The sequence below is a fragment of the Marmota flaviventris genome, chromosome 16, assembly GCF_047511675.1.
Source record: "Marmota flaviventris isolate mMarFla1 chromosome 16, mMarFla1.hap1, whole genome shotgun sequence".
Lineage (NCBI taxonomy): Eukaryota > Metazoa > Chordata > Mammalia > Rodentia > Sciuridae > Marmota > Marmota flaviventris.
This window is the reverse complement of record NC_092513.1, coordinates 53257695-53274314: the sequence shown is the minus strand read 5'-3', so window position 1 is coordinate 53274314 and position 16620 is coordinate 53257695. Positions and strand designations below refer to the sequence as shown.

The following is a 16620-nucleotide window of genomic DNA, read 5'->3' as shown; positions in this document are numbered from 1 at the left end:
GGTCCAGCCATGTGGAATCGGTTAGAATCCTATTCAGGAAATCAGAAGCCAGGCTCATTTTTCAAATGGAAGCCTGCCTCGTGCACACAATTGGTTACACAGATCTGGGAAGGCTGAGAGCAGTAAAGGAATACAGTAACGGTGACCATTCCTAGAACCAGGGGAACACAAGGGGGAAGGTGGGGTTGCCAGGATTTAGGAGCTAAGCTAAGCAGGAAGGCCCTGAGCCCACAGCACTGGGGCAGCCATGACCGCTGGAGCTGGAGTTCTGGGGAGTCCAGGGCAGCTGGAGCTGGGCTGTTGAAGGGGGCTGGAGGCTGGAGCTGTAGCCACCCTCAGGTGGAGGGAAGGGAGGTACCACAGAAGTTGGAAACAGGGCTGCTCATGGGCTGCTCATGGTGGGGCACACCTGTAATCTTAGTGACTGGGAGGCTGAGGCAGGAGGATCTTAAATTTAAGGCCAGCCTCATCAATTGAGCAAGACCCTGTTTCAAAATAAAAAGGGCTCAGTGCTAAAGCACCCCTGGGTTCAATCCACAGTACCACAAAAAACTACTGAAAACAGGAAAGAAGTTTCTCCCCACCTTCTTCTTCTTCTTTTTTTTTTTTTTTAATATTTTTTAGTTGTAAATGGATCTTTTATTTTACTTATTTATTTATATGCCCAGGGCTCACACATACCAAGCAAATGCTCTACCACAACTCCAGCACTCCCACCTTCTTTTGTTAGCTTTTTCTTTTTTTTTTTTTTTTGTATTTTATTTAGAGACAGGATCTTGCTGAGTTGCTGAGTTCCTCAGGGCCTCACTAAATTGTTAAGGCTGGCTTTGAACTCCTGATCCTTTTTGCCTCAGCCTCCCAAGCTGGAATTACAGGATGTGCCACCAAACCCAGCAAAATTTTTTTTCTTAAAATTACAAAACGAGCCGGCATGATGTCACACGCTTACAATCTCAGCGACTGGGGAGGCTGAGGCAGAAGGATTGTACATTCAAGGCCAGCCTTCTCAGCGGAGTGATCCTAAGCCACTTAGCAAGATGTTGTCTCAAAATAAAAAATAAAAAGGACTGGGGATGTGTCTTGGTGGTAAAACACCCCTGGGTTTAATCCCCTGTTACCAAAAAAAAAAAAAAAAAAAGCAAAATGATTTATATGATAGAGTGTATACAGAACAAAATATGAAATCCCCCCCTTCTTCCCCACCCCAACTCCTGCTCTAGCTCCACTTCCCCCTAAAATGACCACTGGCAACAGTTGGTTACACTGCCTTCCCATCTTGAGAGTAGTTCAACTTCAGATGCGTTTTACATGCTAGTCTAGGGAGTCTGACTTCTCTACATCTAGATATGTGTGACATCTGTCATCCCTTAATTTATGTTGCAAAGCAAGAATAACTGAGCTTTAAACTTCATTGTTCACAGTATACAAAATGCAACTGCTTTCTCCTTCTTCAAATTAAAAAAGTAAAAGGACATCAGCCTATTTGGGAGGCACTCCTAAGATTTACTGTTTCATTTCCTTTACTGTTCGTCCACTTGTGCCAAGACATAATCTACGTCCTGTGTGAAGAAGAAGTACAATGGCAAATGATGAAACTTGTCTCTGACAAATTATCTTCCCTAGAACAACACAACCCAACTAAATGGATTGTTAGATGATGTTTAAAAAGTTCTTTGAAAATAAAAAGGTCACCTTCTCTCTGACTCCCAATTGACTTGAAACAATAAGGGAAATTGCAGGTGATAGTTGCATTTGGGCCTTGTACTTTTTTCTTTTTTCTTCTCTTTTTTGATGTCCTTGAAATCAGCATCTATGCGTATTTGGGAAGAGATGGTGAGGGGGGGATGTAAGTCAAAACTAATGAACCTACCAAGTTCATTTCATTAGATCCAAGAAAGAATAAATATTGCAGTCATGTTTTCCAAACATTGTGCTTTAAAACTAGGAATTAACCAATCACAAAATCTAACTATTTGAAAATATTAAAACATCTAAATAACACTAGAGTTAAAGAGAAAATTCTAAATTATTGTGAACTAACTGACAAGTATCCTGTAAATCACTGTAGGGTTTAGCCAGAGCTGTCATCTAAAAGTTAACAGCCCTGTGTTCTTTTGAAATTAAGGAAGAAATTAATCAAGAAATTAAGGAGAAAAAAGGAAGAAATATTATAAACTAAACATTCAATTCAAAAAAGCCAGAAAAAGAAAAGCAAATTAAAAGGAAGACGTTACTAGTAGTGAAAGTAGAGATGAGTGCATTAAGAACAAAAAAAGCAATGGCAATAATGAAAACAGAACAGATAACATTAAACCAGGGCTGGGGATGTGGCTCAAGCAGTAGCGCGCTCGCCTGGCATGTGTGCGGCCCGGGTTCGATCCTCAGCACCACATACAAACAAAGATGTTGTGTCCGTTGAAAACTAAAAAATAAATATTAAAAAAAAAAATTAAACCAAAGTCAGTTCTTTGAAAAGACCAAATAAGACCAAATAAATAGACAAGTCTGACTGAGAGAGAAGGAAAATGTCAATTAACAGTATTTGGAATGAGAAAAGAATATGACCTCCCGCAAAACTACAAAAGATTCTTGGTGCCAATTTAATGTTGGCAAATTTTAAGTCAAATTAAATAAACATACGTGTGAATTGATAATACTGATGCAAGAGAAAGTGTAAAATCTAGGGGAAGAAACCTCAGAATAAATTGCAAAAAAAAAAAAAAAGAAAAGATGTCTAATACTGTAAAGACTTGGATGATTTTACAGAAAAGGTTTTCCCAACGTTCAAGAAGTTAATAATTCCTATGGGTTTTGTTTTGGGATTTTTTTGTTTGTTTGTTTTTGAGGTACTAGGGATTGAATGCAGGGGGTGCTTTACCACTGAGAAACATCTCCAGCTCTTTTTATTTTTTGTTTTGGGACAGGGTCTCGCTAAGTTGCTGAGGCTGGCCTTGAACTTGCAATCCTTGTGTCTCAGCTTTCTGAGTAGCTGAAATTACAGGCGTGTGCCACTGTGCCCAGCTGTTTACATTTTTAAAAAGAAAAAGGAAAAAAAAAAGAAGAAGAAAGAAAAACTACAGGAAACTTAGCATGGAATATATCAAGATTGATTACAAAATTATAGTAGGAAGAGGAGAGGGAGGAGCAATAAGGCCAGTAGATCAATAGCCGTAAAGAGGTCTGAGTGTAGAAATTTCTATATATATGAGAATGTATGGGCAAATATAGATGAGTAAAGCATGGTATAAGATAAAAATATATTTAAAAGATGAATTAAGTAATAAATGAATTAAGTAATAAGATTAGCTAATGACCCAAGTGGGTCAGGGAATGTTAGATGTCTATGTACATCTTACAGGATATTTAAGAACTAAATATGGAAAAAAAAAACACACACACACACACCTTGAGAACCTGGAAGTATAAAAACAAATACAGGCAAACTTTTAAAACTATGTTCAGAGTGAGGAAGTCCTTCCCAAACCATAAAAGCTAGATATAGATATATAATAAGATCAAGGACAAAGTTTAAAAGACAAAAGATCACCTGAGAAAAAAATATTTGCAGTGCATTTATCAGAAAAAGGATTTAGGTTCATAAAAGAGATCCTATAAACAAGAAATTCAAAAACACTAGGAAACTTATGTTTTCTTTATTTTAATTTGTGTGTGTGTGTGTGGTGCTGGGGATTGAACCCAGGACCCTGTGCATATGAGGCAAGCACTCTACCAATTGAGCTATATTCCCAGCCCTACATTTTCTTATATATAGTGTAGAAAATGTAAGTTTCCCAATGTTTTTAAATTTATCATATATATATATATATACACACACACACACACACACACACATATATATATGCACATATATACACATATACACACGTAAATACAGGAATATATGTATATATGCCCTCACCCCCAGTATTTGAGATTGAACCCAGAGGTGCTCTACCAGTGACCCACATCTTCAGCCCTTCTTATTTTTTATTTTGAGACAGAGTCTCTCTTAAGTTGCTCAGGGCCTTGCTAAATTGCTGAGGCTGACCTTGAATTTGAGATTCTCTTGCTTCAACCTCTCAAATCACTGGGATTACAGGCGGGCACCATTGCAGCCTGCAATTTGCTAATTTAGAACTTCCAAGAACACATTTCCAAGTAACACTACCTTCTAGTGCAGTACACAGAAGTAATTAATCACAGTCACCCCTCTGTATCAATGGATCCAGGCAACCGCAGATCAAAACTGTCTTTTAGAAAAGCATCTGTATTGAACATGGACAGACGTTTTTCCCTTCATGATTCTCTTGAACAATACAGTACAATAACTATTTACATAGTACTAGGCATTATAAGTAACCTAGAGATGATTTTTAAATATGGGAGGATACACATAAGTTATGCAAATGCCAATGTGATTTTATAGAGGAGATGAGCATTTGTGGATTTGGATGGGTATCTGTGGGGATCCTGGAACCACTCCCCTATGGATGCCATGGGACACTTGTACTTGGAAATTCATGGAGGAATCATAGACCTTTATCTGCCACCTTGGGAATGAATAAAATTGCTTTGTAAGATCAGCAGAGTCAAAGGTCATGCTAATACAGTAGCGATGGCTCTTATCAGGTACACAAATATTGAACAAAAAGGTTACGAATCACAAAATTTTTCCAGTAATCCTGCAGATGTTTGTTTTTCAGACAAGGTGACTGAGTTGGAACAACTGAATTTGTTTGATGATTTCTGCAGGTGGATGATGCTGAAGAACCTGACAAAGCAGCAGAGAATAAAGCACCCAGCAAGTTCCAGTCCGTGGGCGTGCAAGTAGAAGAGGAGAAGTGGTGAGTCCATATGTGTTCATCTTTTCTTGTCTTGGTGTTGGCAACTAAGATGAAATTATTAGTCCCCATGATAAACCTATACAAGTCAATATTCTCCAAGGCTCCACTAGTTTGGAGGAGTACTAAGAATAAACTTAGGCCAATATTAGCTGATTCCCTCTTAAGCTTCATTCTAGACACTTCTCCATCTAAATTTTCATCAGAATAGATGTTTAAGTGCATCATATTCACACACACACACAAAAAAAAATTAAGATTGGAATTGTACTTTTATCCGGTACAATACAATGCATATAGTATGTTGGATTTGCCAAATTTCTTTATGTATTTTTTCTTACTACTTAATAGTGTCTGGGGTTTATTATGTGCTCAATGAATGAAGAGAAGGAAAAAAAAAAGAATATTCCCTATCATTATCCTAAACCACCAGTTCCTTCAGATTGCTCTTTAAACTAAGCTTAAAGTCTTAATACCTAAAGTGGGACATTTAGGGTATCATAAGATCACAGAATTCAGGATCTGGAAGGGATTTCTGAAGCTAGCCCTTTCATTTCACAAATGAGATTTTGAAGGAGAGGTATGTGAGTTTCTCAGTTGAACTTTGAGGTTCTAAATGGCATTGTGCTCTATTTATAGTAGTACCCAGCTTCCAGCACTATGCTTTGCATATATTGTAAAGTCTGGCTGAATTAAGTAAAAGTGGAGTTATGGTAGAAGAAAGAGTATTGATTATGAATCAGAATTCATCTCAATTTTACATTAACTTCTGTGTGTTAATTAGAATCATTTGGGCCAGGTGTGGTTATGGATACCTATAATCCCAGTGACCCTGGAGGCTGAGGCAAGAGGATCCCAAGTTCAAAGCCAGCCTCAGCAACTAAGTGAGGCCCTAGGCAACTTACTGAGACCCTGTCTCAAAATAAAAACTGAAAAGGACTGGAGATGTGGCTCAGTGGTAAAACACCACTGGGTTTAATCCCCAGTACCGTAGTAGTAGTAGTAGTAGTAGTAATTATTATCATTTGGTTGTCATTCATTGATGCATCCATCAGATATCCATTCAATAAATATCAGTGGAATGATTCCTATATGCAAAGCCACATATGTAAACTAAAAAGAAGTCAGGCATCAGGCTATGGTGCAGTTTAGTGGTAGAGTGCAGATGTAGCTCTGGGTTCAATCTCCATCACACATACACACACAAAAGACATTTTTCCATTAATTCATAGAAGAGGTCCTATCTTTTTTATTTTATTTTTTCTGTGCTGGGATCAAACTCAGGGCCTTTCACATGCTAGGTAATTTCTTTGCTACTGAGCTATATAAACCCAGCCCAGTGTTCTTTTAGAATGCCTGATATTGATTGGGATTGTACTTTTATCTAAGAGGCGCGCGCGCACGCACATATGCGCGCACACACACACAGACACATACACACGATTATACAATGCTGAAAGCTCAGAAAATTGGTACAGCCCTTGTGGAAATTAATGGGACCCAAAACATTAGTGAATAGTTATACATTTATGCATACACATGACCCAATTAATCATACTGATGGAGCTGTCTCCAATGAAATCACTCAACGGGCAGGACACAATTGTGGAACATTATCACTGCAAAAGAAATACATTAATTATCAAGTATCAAACAACAATAGCAGGCTTTTAATTTTTAGCCCATCAACAAGCTAGACTATTATACAGCTTAACTGATACCATTAAATATCATTTATAAAAAAGGAAATCACCATGATACAATGTTAAGTGAAAAGGTTCAATGCATAATATCCATTCACATGGACCAGGGTTGAAATGTAATATGTAAAAATGATAGTTTTCATTTCTTTTTTTTCCCCTTACTCTAAATATTCACTTATTGACTTTAAATCTGAATTTTAGTAAGCATTATTTTTATGCCAACCCTTCTAAGCATGTGTTCCTTTATTAGATATTTTATTTTTTGTGTATGTAGTGCTGGGGATGGAACCTGGGGCTTCAAGCATACTAAGCAAGGGTTCTACCCGTGAGCTGTACTGCAGCCCTGACAAGTGTGTGTGTGTGTGTGTATGTGTGTGTGTGTGTGTGTGTGTGAAGTATGAATTTAGTAGACCTGAATGATCTCCTCCTGGTAAGAACCCCTGTTCTTCCAACTGCCTGCCAACATTCCAACCTGCTTGTTTTTCTCAATGGTATAGTGCTTAAGAGCTCAGATTCTTGACCCAGAACACCTATCCCCAAATCCTGGATGTACCCTTTCCTAGCTGAGTGCCCTTGAGCAAATGACTACATATTTTTCTGCATGGCTTCCTTTTATGTAAAGAGGGGATAACAGGCCATTTCTAGTCCAGCCTATCAGGAGCTCAGAATCACCATTCTATCCTAATAACAAGTAAAAAATCTGAACAAACTGAAAAATCAACAAGTCTTCTTGTATATGTGAGAGAAGGGAAGTCACAGAGCAAATCACCCCTGCCCCTCTCCTCCTCAAAAAAAAAAAAAAAAGTTAGAGGCTGGAGAAACAGAGAAAATCACAACTTGCTGGAAAAGAAACCAACAGGCAGAAACCACTGCAGCAACCAGAGGAAATCTACACTGTAATTGAAGAATTACGATTCTGGGAGTTATAAATTCCAGGGAGTCCAGTCAAGGGGAGGCCCCCAGGGAGCCTACCTCCAGGAGCTCTACCTGTGGATACTGAGGGGAAAGTCCCTTGTTCTTCCAGCAAGCAGGGAGGAAAAAGAACCATCCGGAATGCCCAGCACCCTGCTCTCCATAAGGCCTGCACCCCCCACAGACTATTTTACCAGTGCTTTTGCCTGCTGGGCTTTATCAGAGCCTAATAATCTACCTGGAGGAAGGGAGCTCTCAGCTCCAACTTTCCCCAGCTCCACACAGAGAAAGGGATAGTCCAACTCTAGTTCCCATTAGCCACCTTGTCCCTTGTAAAGGAAAAGAAAAGCTGAGTAACCAGTGCAGTCTGCAGTCCAGGGGACAGGGTTCCTTGCAAAATGAGACTCAGTCATAGTACTGTAGAAACCCACCCTCCCCACACCTCAGCCCTACAGTGCTAAAGCCCTACCTACCACGGTTTGTTTCACACAACACATCACGTTCACTTTTTTAAAAATTATAAGGTATACTACAAGGTTAAAAACTCCATTTGAAAACAACAACAACAAAAACACCATTTGAAGAAATAGAACAAGCATCAGAGCCACAGTCCGATAAGGCAATAATGCTAGGATTACCAGACCAGAAATTTTTGTTCTCAAATTATGGTTAATGTGCTAGTGGCTCTAATGAAAGAAACAGAGAACATATAAAGTGGATGGATAATGTAAACAGAAAGATGGAAATTTTAAGGAAGAATCAAAAATCAATGCTAGAAGCTGGGTGTGGTGGCACATATGCCTGAAATCCCAGTGGTTTGGGAGGCTGAGGCAGGAGGCTCTCGAGTTCAAAGCCAGCCTCAGCAACAGGGAGGTGCTAAGCAACTCAGTGAGGCCCTGTTTTTAAATGAAATACAAAATAGGGCTGAGGATGTGGCTCAGTGGTCAAGTGCCCCTGAGTTCAATCCCCAGAACCCCTCCCCTGCCAAAAAGTAAAAGCTAGAAGAATGTCAGCCAAGGGTTGTAGCTCAGAGGTAGAGCTCATGCTGAGACTTTGGGTTCAATTCCCAACACCCCCCCCCCCCAAAAAAAAAAAAAAAGGGCAGGGGAGAGAGAGAGAATATGTCTTTAAAGTGCTCCTTAGATGGACACTAATCTCTGAAGTTGAGGATAATAATAATCTCTGCATCTCTGAGCTTGAAGAGATAATAATATAAACTTCCCAAACTAAAAAAGCAAAGAGAAAAAGGCTGGAAAATAAATAAATAAATACCAGACCAGACTATTGGAGAACTGTGGGACAACTACAAAGGATGCAGCGTACAGGGGAGAGGACTACCAGAGGGAAGGAAAGGAACAGAAGCATACTTGAAACAATAATGATTGAGAATTAGTCAAAATGTCAGACATCAAACCAAGATCCAGGAAGAACATCAAGCAAGATAAATGCAAAACCAATCAAACAACAGTAACAAAAATCTGCACCAAGCCATGTCATAGCCAAACTTGAAAAAATCAAAGAACAGGAAAATTTATCTTTTAAGAAGCTAGAGACAAAGGACACCTTATCTATACCTTATCTATAGAGAAGCAAGGATAAGAACTACAATGGACCTCTCCTCAGTAACCACACAAGAATTGAATGAAAGGTTTAAAGTGTTGAGAGAAAAAACAAACAAACAAAACAAAACAAAACAGAAACAAAACACCAACTTAGAAGTCAGTACTCTGTAAAATTCTTAACAAGCAAAGGGGAAGGACAGGCCTGTGATCACAGCGACTTGGGAGGCTGAGGCAGGAGGATCGTGAGTCCAAAGCCAGCCTCAGCAATGGTGAGTCATTAAGCAACTCAGTGAGACCCTGTCTCTAAATAAAATACAACATAGGCCTGGGGATGTGGCTCAGTGGCTGAGTGCCCCTGATTTCAATCCCTGGTACCTGCCACCCCTAAAAAAAAAAAAAGGTGGGGAGGGGGAAGTACAATACAGACTTTCTCAAACAAAAATTGAAGGAATTTTGTCACCAGTGGGCCTGCCTTGCAAGAAGTGCTGAGAAGTTATTCTGACATAAGGAAAATTATATAGGTCAGGAACTAAAATTTTTTCAAAATATATTTTTCTTATTCTTCATTAATCTAATAGATAAATTTGTTCAAAATAATAACTGACAAAGTATTCAAATGTGTGTGTGTGTGTGTGTGTGTGTGTGTGTATTATATAAATAAAATCCCTGGATGGAGGAGGAGGAGGAGGAGGAGGAGGAGGAGGAGAAGGAAGAAGAAGGAGGAGGAGAAGGAGAAGATGGAGGAGAAGAAGAAGAAGAAGGAGAAGAAGAAGAATCCCTTTAGATGTAAATAGTCTAAATACTTCATTAAAAGACAGAGGTTGCTGGGCGTGGTATTGCAAATCTATAATCCCAGCTATTCTGAAGGATGAGACAAGAAGGTTTACCTGAGCCCCCAAATTCAAACCAGCTTAGGCAACATAGCATAATCTTCTCTCAAAAAAAAAGACAGTTTGTCAGAGTGGATCAAAACACAGCTGTATGTTGTCCACAAGAAATTCACTTTAAATATAATGATACATGTAGATTAAAAAGTAAATGGATGGAAGAAGACATACCATCTAAGGAATACAGGAGTAGCTATATTTAAACAGAGCAGAATACAGAATGAGGAAAGTTTTCATGGACAAAGACAGGCATGACCTAATAATTAGAAGTTAATTCACAAAGAAGACAAAACTCTTTAATATGTATGCACATAAAAGCAAAGTTTCAAAATACACAGGACAAAAACTGATAGAACTGTAAGAAGAAATAGGTGATTCCACTCTTATAGTTGGAGGCTTCAATACCTCTCTCAGAAATGGACTGAGTCAGAAGCAGAAAATTAATAAGAATATAGTTGAAATCAATGGCACCATCAATCAACTGGATATAACTGTCTTCCATAGACCTTTTCACCAAAAATAGTAGATTATACTTTGGATTAAAGCTCACATTGAAATAATCACCAAGATAGACCAGACCACATTCTGGGTCACAAAATACATCTTATCAAATTTAAAAAGAATATAGATCATACACTCTCTACTGTCAGACCATAATGAAATTAAACTAGAAATCAATAACAGCTGGACATGCCCCAATACTTGGAAGTAAACAAAACACTTCTACATTATGCATGGATCAAATAAGAAACATAAGGAAATTTTAAAAATATTTTGAACTAAATTAAAAATGAAATACATCTTACTAAAAATTATGGGATGCAGTAGGAGTAGTGCTTAGGGGACATTGCTAGCATTGAATGTAAATATTAAAAGAAGAAAGATTAGAAATCAATTATTTAACTTAGAAAACTAGAAAACATTGAATTCAGACTAAATAGAAGAAAAGAAATCACAGAAAGTAGGACAGAAATAAATGAAATTGAAAGCAGAAAATAAATAGGGAAAAATCAACAAAATCTAAATATGGGTTTTTAAAAATTAAAAGTCTGTAGCCAGGCTAAGAAAAAACAGAGAAGATGCAACTTACTAATATCAGACATGAGAGGGGATATCACTATAGCTCCTGTGGGCATTAAGAGGATGATAGAGGAATATTATGAACAACTCTGTGCCCATAGATTTGATAACCTGGAGAGATAAACCAGTTCCTTGCAAGCCATAATCTATCAGAACTCATGCAAGAAGAAATAAGCAATCTGAATAGGCCTACCCATATTGAAGAAATTGAATCAATAATTAACAATCTTCCAAAGCAGCATCAAGCTGAGATGAATTCACCGCCAAATTCCATTAAATATTTAATGGAAAAGTTATGTAAATTCTCTGCAATCTCTTAGAGAAGATAGAAGCAGAGTGAACTCTTCCTATGAGGCCAGCTTTACTCTAATACCAAAAACACAGACCAGCAACATTCATTGACACAGATAAAAAAATCCTCAAGAAAATATTAGCAAATTGAGTCGAACTATGTATAAAATGAATTTTACATCAGGGTCAATTGGGATTTATCTCAGGTATTCAAGACTGGTTCAGTGTTTGAAAAACAATTAGTATAATCCATCAAATCAATATGCTAAAGAAAAAAATCACAATTGCATCAATATTTACAGAATGAGGGGACAAATCTAAAACCTGTTCATGATTAAAATCTCAGCAAACTAAGAACAGAGTGGAACTTCCTTAAGTTGATAAAGAACAGGCACAAAAACCTACAGCTAACATCATACTTAATGGTGAGAAACTTCAAGCATTCCTTCTAAGATCAGGAACAAAGCAAGATGTCTCCTCTCACTACTTTTTAACAATGCAGTTAAGGTAAGAAAATGAAATAAGCTATACATATTGAGCAAGGAGAAATATAACTTTTTTGTTCACAGATGACATCATCTGTGTATAACATCCAAAAGAATAAATCAAGAAACAACAAACAAATCCTGAAATTAATAGCAATTATAACAAAGTCCTGGGATACACGATTAATTTATAAAAGTCAATAATTGTTCTATATACCAGCAATGAACAAGTGAAATTTAACATTTAAAATACATTGACTTTTACATTAGAACTCCCCAAAATAATTGCTTAGGTATAAATCTAAGAAAATATGTATGAGAAGTATATGAGGAAAACTACAAAACTCTGATGAAAGATATCAATGAAAAAATAAATGGAGAGATATTCCATGTTCATGGATACAAAGACTCAATATTGTTAAGATATTGTTTTTTCCAAAATTCATGTGTAGAGTCAATCCAAACCTAGTCAAAATCATAGAAAGCTCTTTTATGGGCATCAAGGAACTGATTCTCAACTTTATATGGAGAGACAAAAAAATCCAGAATTGACTGGATATAGTGGCACATGCCTATAATCCCAGAGGCTCGGAAGTCTGAGACAAGAGGGTTGAAAGTTCAAAACCAGCCTCAGTAATTTAGCAAAGGACCTAAGCAACTTAGTGAGACCCTGTCTTAAAATAAAAAGAGCTGGGATGTGATTCAGTGATTAAGCACCACTGGGTTCATTCCTAGGCAACAAACAAACAAATAAAACAAAGAAAGGTCCAAAATTGCCAACTTAGTATCAGAGGAGAACAAAGACACCACCTGACTTACTGTAGAGATACAGTAATCAAGACAGTGTGGTACTGGTGATGAAAGAGACAGATAAACCCACACAACTCACATAAATGTAGTCAGCAGATCTTTGGGAGCAAAGGCAGTACAATGGAGGAAAGATAGTCTTTTCAACAAGTGATGCTAGAATAACTGGATATCCAAATGCCAAAAGGTAAATCTAGACACAGACCTTTACACATATTAATTCAAAATGGATTGTAGACCTAGTAAAACAGAAAACTATCAAACTCCTAAACAATAACATAGAAGAAATTTTCAGGTGACTTTGATTTTAATGATGACTTTTCAGATACAACATGAAAGTCATGGTCCAAGGCAAATATAGTTGATAAGTCAGATTTCATTAAAATGAGAACTTTCTTCCGCTGGGCATGGTGGTGGCATACGCCTGTAATCCTAGCCACTCAGGAGGCAGAGGCAGGAGGATTGCAAGTTCAAGGCCAGCCACTGCAACTTAGTGAGAGCTTGCCTCAAAATTAAAAATAATAAAAAAAAAAAAGTAGCTCAGTGGTAGAGAACCCAGGATTAATCTCCAGTAGTGCCAAAAGAAAAATTAAAAACTCCTGCTCTCTGAAACCAAAGACAATAATACAAGTCACAGAGGATGTGAAAGTATTTGCAAAAAAAAAATTAAAAAACAAAAACAAAATCCACATCTGATAAAGGACTGCTATCTAAAATAAAAAAGAATTTATATATATATATATATATATATATATATATATATATATATATATAGGTACTAGGAATTGAATCCAGGGCACTTAACCATTGAGCCACATCCTCATCCTCAACTCATTTGTTTTTTTATTTTGAGTGGGTTTTTTTTGTTTGTTTGTTTTGTTTTGTTTTAGGTGCTAGGGATGACCCCAGGGCCTTATGCATGCAAGGAAAGCACTTTACCAATTGAGTTATATACCAAGCCCCTTGTTTTTTTTTTTTATTTTGAAATAGGATCTTGCTAAGTTGCTCAGAGCCTCACTAAGTTGCTGAGGCTGTCTTTGAACTTGTGATCCTCCTGTCTCAGCCTCTCCAGCCACTGGGATTATGGGTGTGTACCACTGCACCCAGCATATACAAATAAATTCTAAGGTTCAACAATAAGAAAAGGAACAACCTGATTAAAAATGGTCAAGGTAGTGAGGGTCCTTGTAGAACATTTTCCTAACATTTGTGAAGCTCTGAGTTCAATCTCCACCACCCCAAAAGGGAGATAGGCAAAAGACCTGAACAGATACCTCACCCATGATAATAGATACGTGGCAAGTTAGAGAGAATATGATGTCCAATGTTGTGTTACTCAGAAATTGTAAATTGAAACAAAAATGAGATGTCCCATCTGGCAGGACACATCAACGTGGGCAGCAAACCTAGGTGGAGAGTAATGAAGGGACAAGAGACAGGAGAGATGACAGCAAGACAGGAGTTCTGATCAAGCTGCAAACTTTTATTGTTCACACAGGGGTATTTATATGCTGGGGATGGGGAAGCTCTCTAATCAGCAATTGCTGGATGTGGGTGGTAAAACTGCCAGCTGCAAGATGTCTGATGATCCTGATAACCGCAGGATGTTCCAGGGAGATAGGTAGCTGCAGGATGTCTCCCAGGCAGGACGTCTCCCAGGGGACTGTTAGGCTATTCTTTGAAGGAGAATTTCCTTCTAGCCCCTGACAATGAGATAACACCACACTCCTAATAGAAGAGCCAAAATCCAAACTACTGATACCACCAAATACTGATGGGGCTGTGGAGCAGTGGGACCACTCATTCACTGCTGATGGGAAAGCCAAGTGCTTCAGCTACTTGGGAAGATTGATTCTATAATCCTAAACAGTCTTACCATTCAGTTCAGCAGTTATGCTCTTGGAATTTAACTAAATGAGTAGACAACTTAAGTTCACTCAAAAACCTCCACGTGGATGTTGACAGCAGATATATTCATAATACCCACACTTAGAAGCAACCAACGTGTCCTTTGGTAGATGAATGGATAAACTACAGTACAAACGGATGAGAAAATATTATTTGGTGTTTTTTTAAAAAAAAGCTATCAAGACACAAGACATGGAGGAAACTTAAATGCATATTCCTTAGCAAAATAAGCCAATATGAAATGATGACCTATTGTTGATTCCAAGAAAAGGCATAACTAGAGAGACAGTAAAAAAGACTAGTGGTTACCAAGGACTGAGGGAAAAGAGGGACAATAGGCAGAACACAAAGTATATTTAGGGCAGTGAACTCTTCTATATGATATACAATGGCGGTTGCATGTTATGCTATATTTGTCAAAACCTGATGAATGAGCAGCCACATTAATGTTTATAGCAGCTCAATTCACAATCGCTAAATGATGGAACCAACCTAGATACCCTTCAAAAGATGAATGGATAAAGAAAATGTGGTACATATACATGATGGAATATTACTTAGCCTTAAAAAAGAATGAAATTATGGCATTTGCAGGTAAAATGGATGGAGCTGGAGAATAATGCTAAGCGAAATAAGCCAAACCCAAAAAACCAAAGGCTGAATGTCTTCTCTGATAAGTGGAAGCTGATCCATAATGGGGGCAGGGGGTAGGGAAGAATGCAGGAACTTTGGATTGGGCAGAGGGGAGTGAGAGGAAGAGAGGGGCTGTGGGGGTGGGAAGGATGGTGGAATGAAATGGACATTATTACCTTTTATACATGTATAATTACATTACTGGTGTGACTCTGCACCATGTACAGCCAGAGGAAGGAGAAGTTTTGCTCCATTAGTGTACAATGTGTCAAAATGCATTCACTGTCATGCATAACTAACTAGAACAAATTTAAAAATTTTTTTTTAAATTTAAAAACCCATCAAATGTACCCATCAAGGGTGAACACTAATGTGAACCATGAACTTTGGGTGGTAATGTGTCAATGCAGGTTCATGGATCTTACCAAGTCCCTCCCTGGTAGGGGGTGTCAGCAGTGGGGAGGCTGCATGTGTGTGTCTGAGGAGGGGGTATACAGCAACTCCTTACTTTTTACTCAATCTTGCTGCAAACCTAAAACTGTTCTAAAAAATAAAGTTTATTCATTTTAGAAAGGGGAGATGGATAATGGTATTAACCTTAGTGTGTTTCCTGGAAGGTGTTGTTTGATATATGGAAATATTTTAGAACAATGTAGGATACTCTACATAAACGTTTCCTAGTCTATTAAAGTATCCAAAAAGAGTCCCTCAGATGGACATGGTGGCACAAGCCTGTAGTTCCAGCCACTTGGGAGGTTGAGGCAGGAAGATCAAAAGATCAAAGATAATCTGGGCAATTTAGAGAGACCTTGTCTCAAAATTAAAAGGGGGGTTGGAGATATAGCTCAGTTGGTAGAGTGTTTGCCTCACATGCACAAGGCCCTGGGTTCAATCCCCAGCACCACAATCAATCAATCAATAATAAAAAGGGGGATGTAGCTCAGTGGTAGAGTGCCTGCCCCTGGGTTCAATCCCTAGTACCACAAAACAAACAAAAAGAATTCTCTGTAAATTCTTAAAGTTTTAAGAAAGCAATATTACTACCTTTTCCTCAAAAATAAGAGGACATCTCAATCTTACATGTTACTTCAAACATTTCTCCTGTGTGTGTTTGTTTGTTTTGCAGTACTGGGGATTGAACCCAGGCCCTCTGACATGCTAAGCAAGTGCTTTACGGTTATACATAGTAGTTGGGTTCATCCCAACATCTCCAGCCCTTTTTAAATTTTATTTGAGATAGGGTCTGAGATGCTGAGGCTGGCCTCAAATTTGCAGTCCTCCTGCTTTATCCTCCAGAGCCAACACACCAGGCTTCAACTAGTCCATCTAAATCAACACAGTGACACTTGTCCATTTGCAAGAATGCTGAGTATTGCATCTGTAATACCCACCCCACAATATCAAATAAGCCACTTTCGTCATGTTTATAAAAATTTGTTTATTGAATTACTAAAGTTTGCAGGATGGTCAGAAACTGAGTCATTTATTTAAATAAAATCTATCTCCTAAAA

At 38.0% G+C, this 16620-nt stretch overlaps 1 protein-coding gene and 1 non-coding gene across 15 annotated transcripts in view; both read left to right on the top strand.

Annotated features, from left to right (window-relative positions):
* Positions 1-16620, top strand: part of Dlgap1 (DLG associated protein 1) — a 362352-nt gene that overhangs the window by 294411 nt on the left and 51321 nt on the right. For all 14 annotated transcript variants that reach the window (XM_027942934.3, XM_027942933.3, XM_027942943.3 and 11 more), the window contains one exon: positions 4753-4844. In XM_027942934.3, coding sequence (XP_027798735.2) covers positions 4753-4844 — 92 coding nt within the window. The remainder of the gene's footprint in view (positions 1-4752; positions 4845-16620) is intronic.
* Trnav-cac (transfer RNA valine (anticodon CAC)) lies at positions 15940-16023 on the top strand. Its single transcript has one exon. It is a non-coding gene; the product is annotated as a tRNA-Val (tRNA).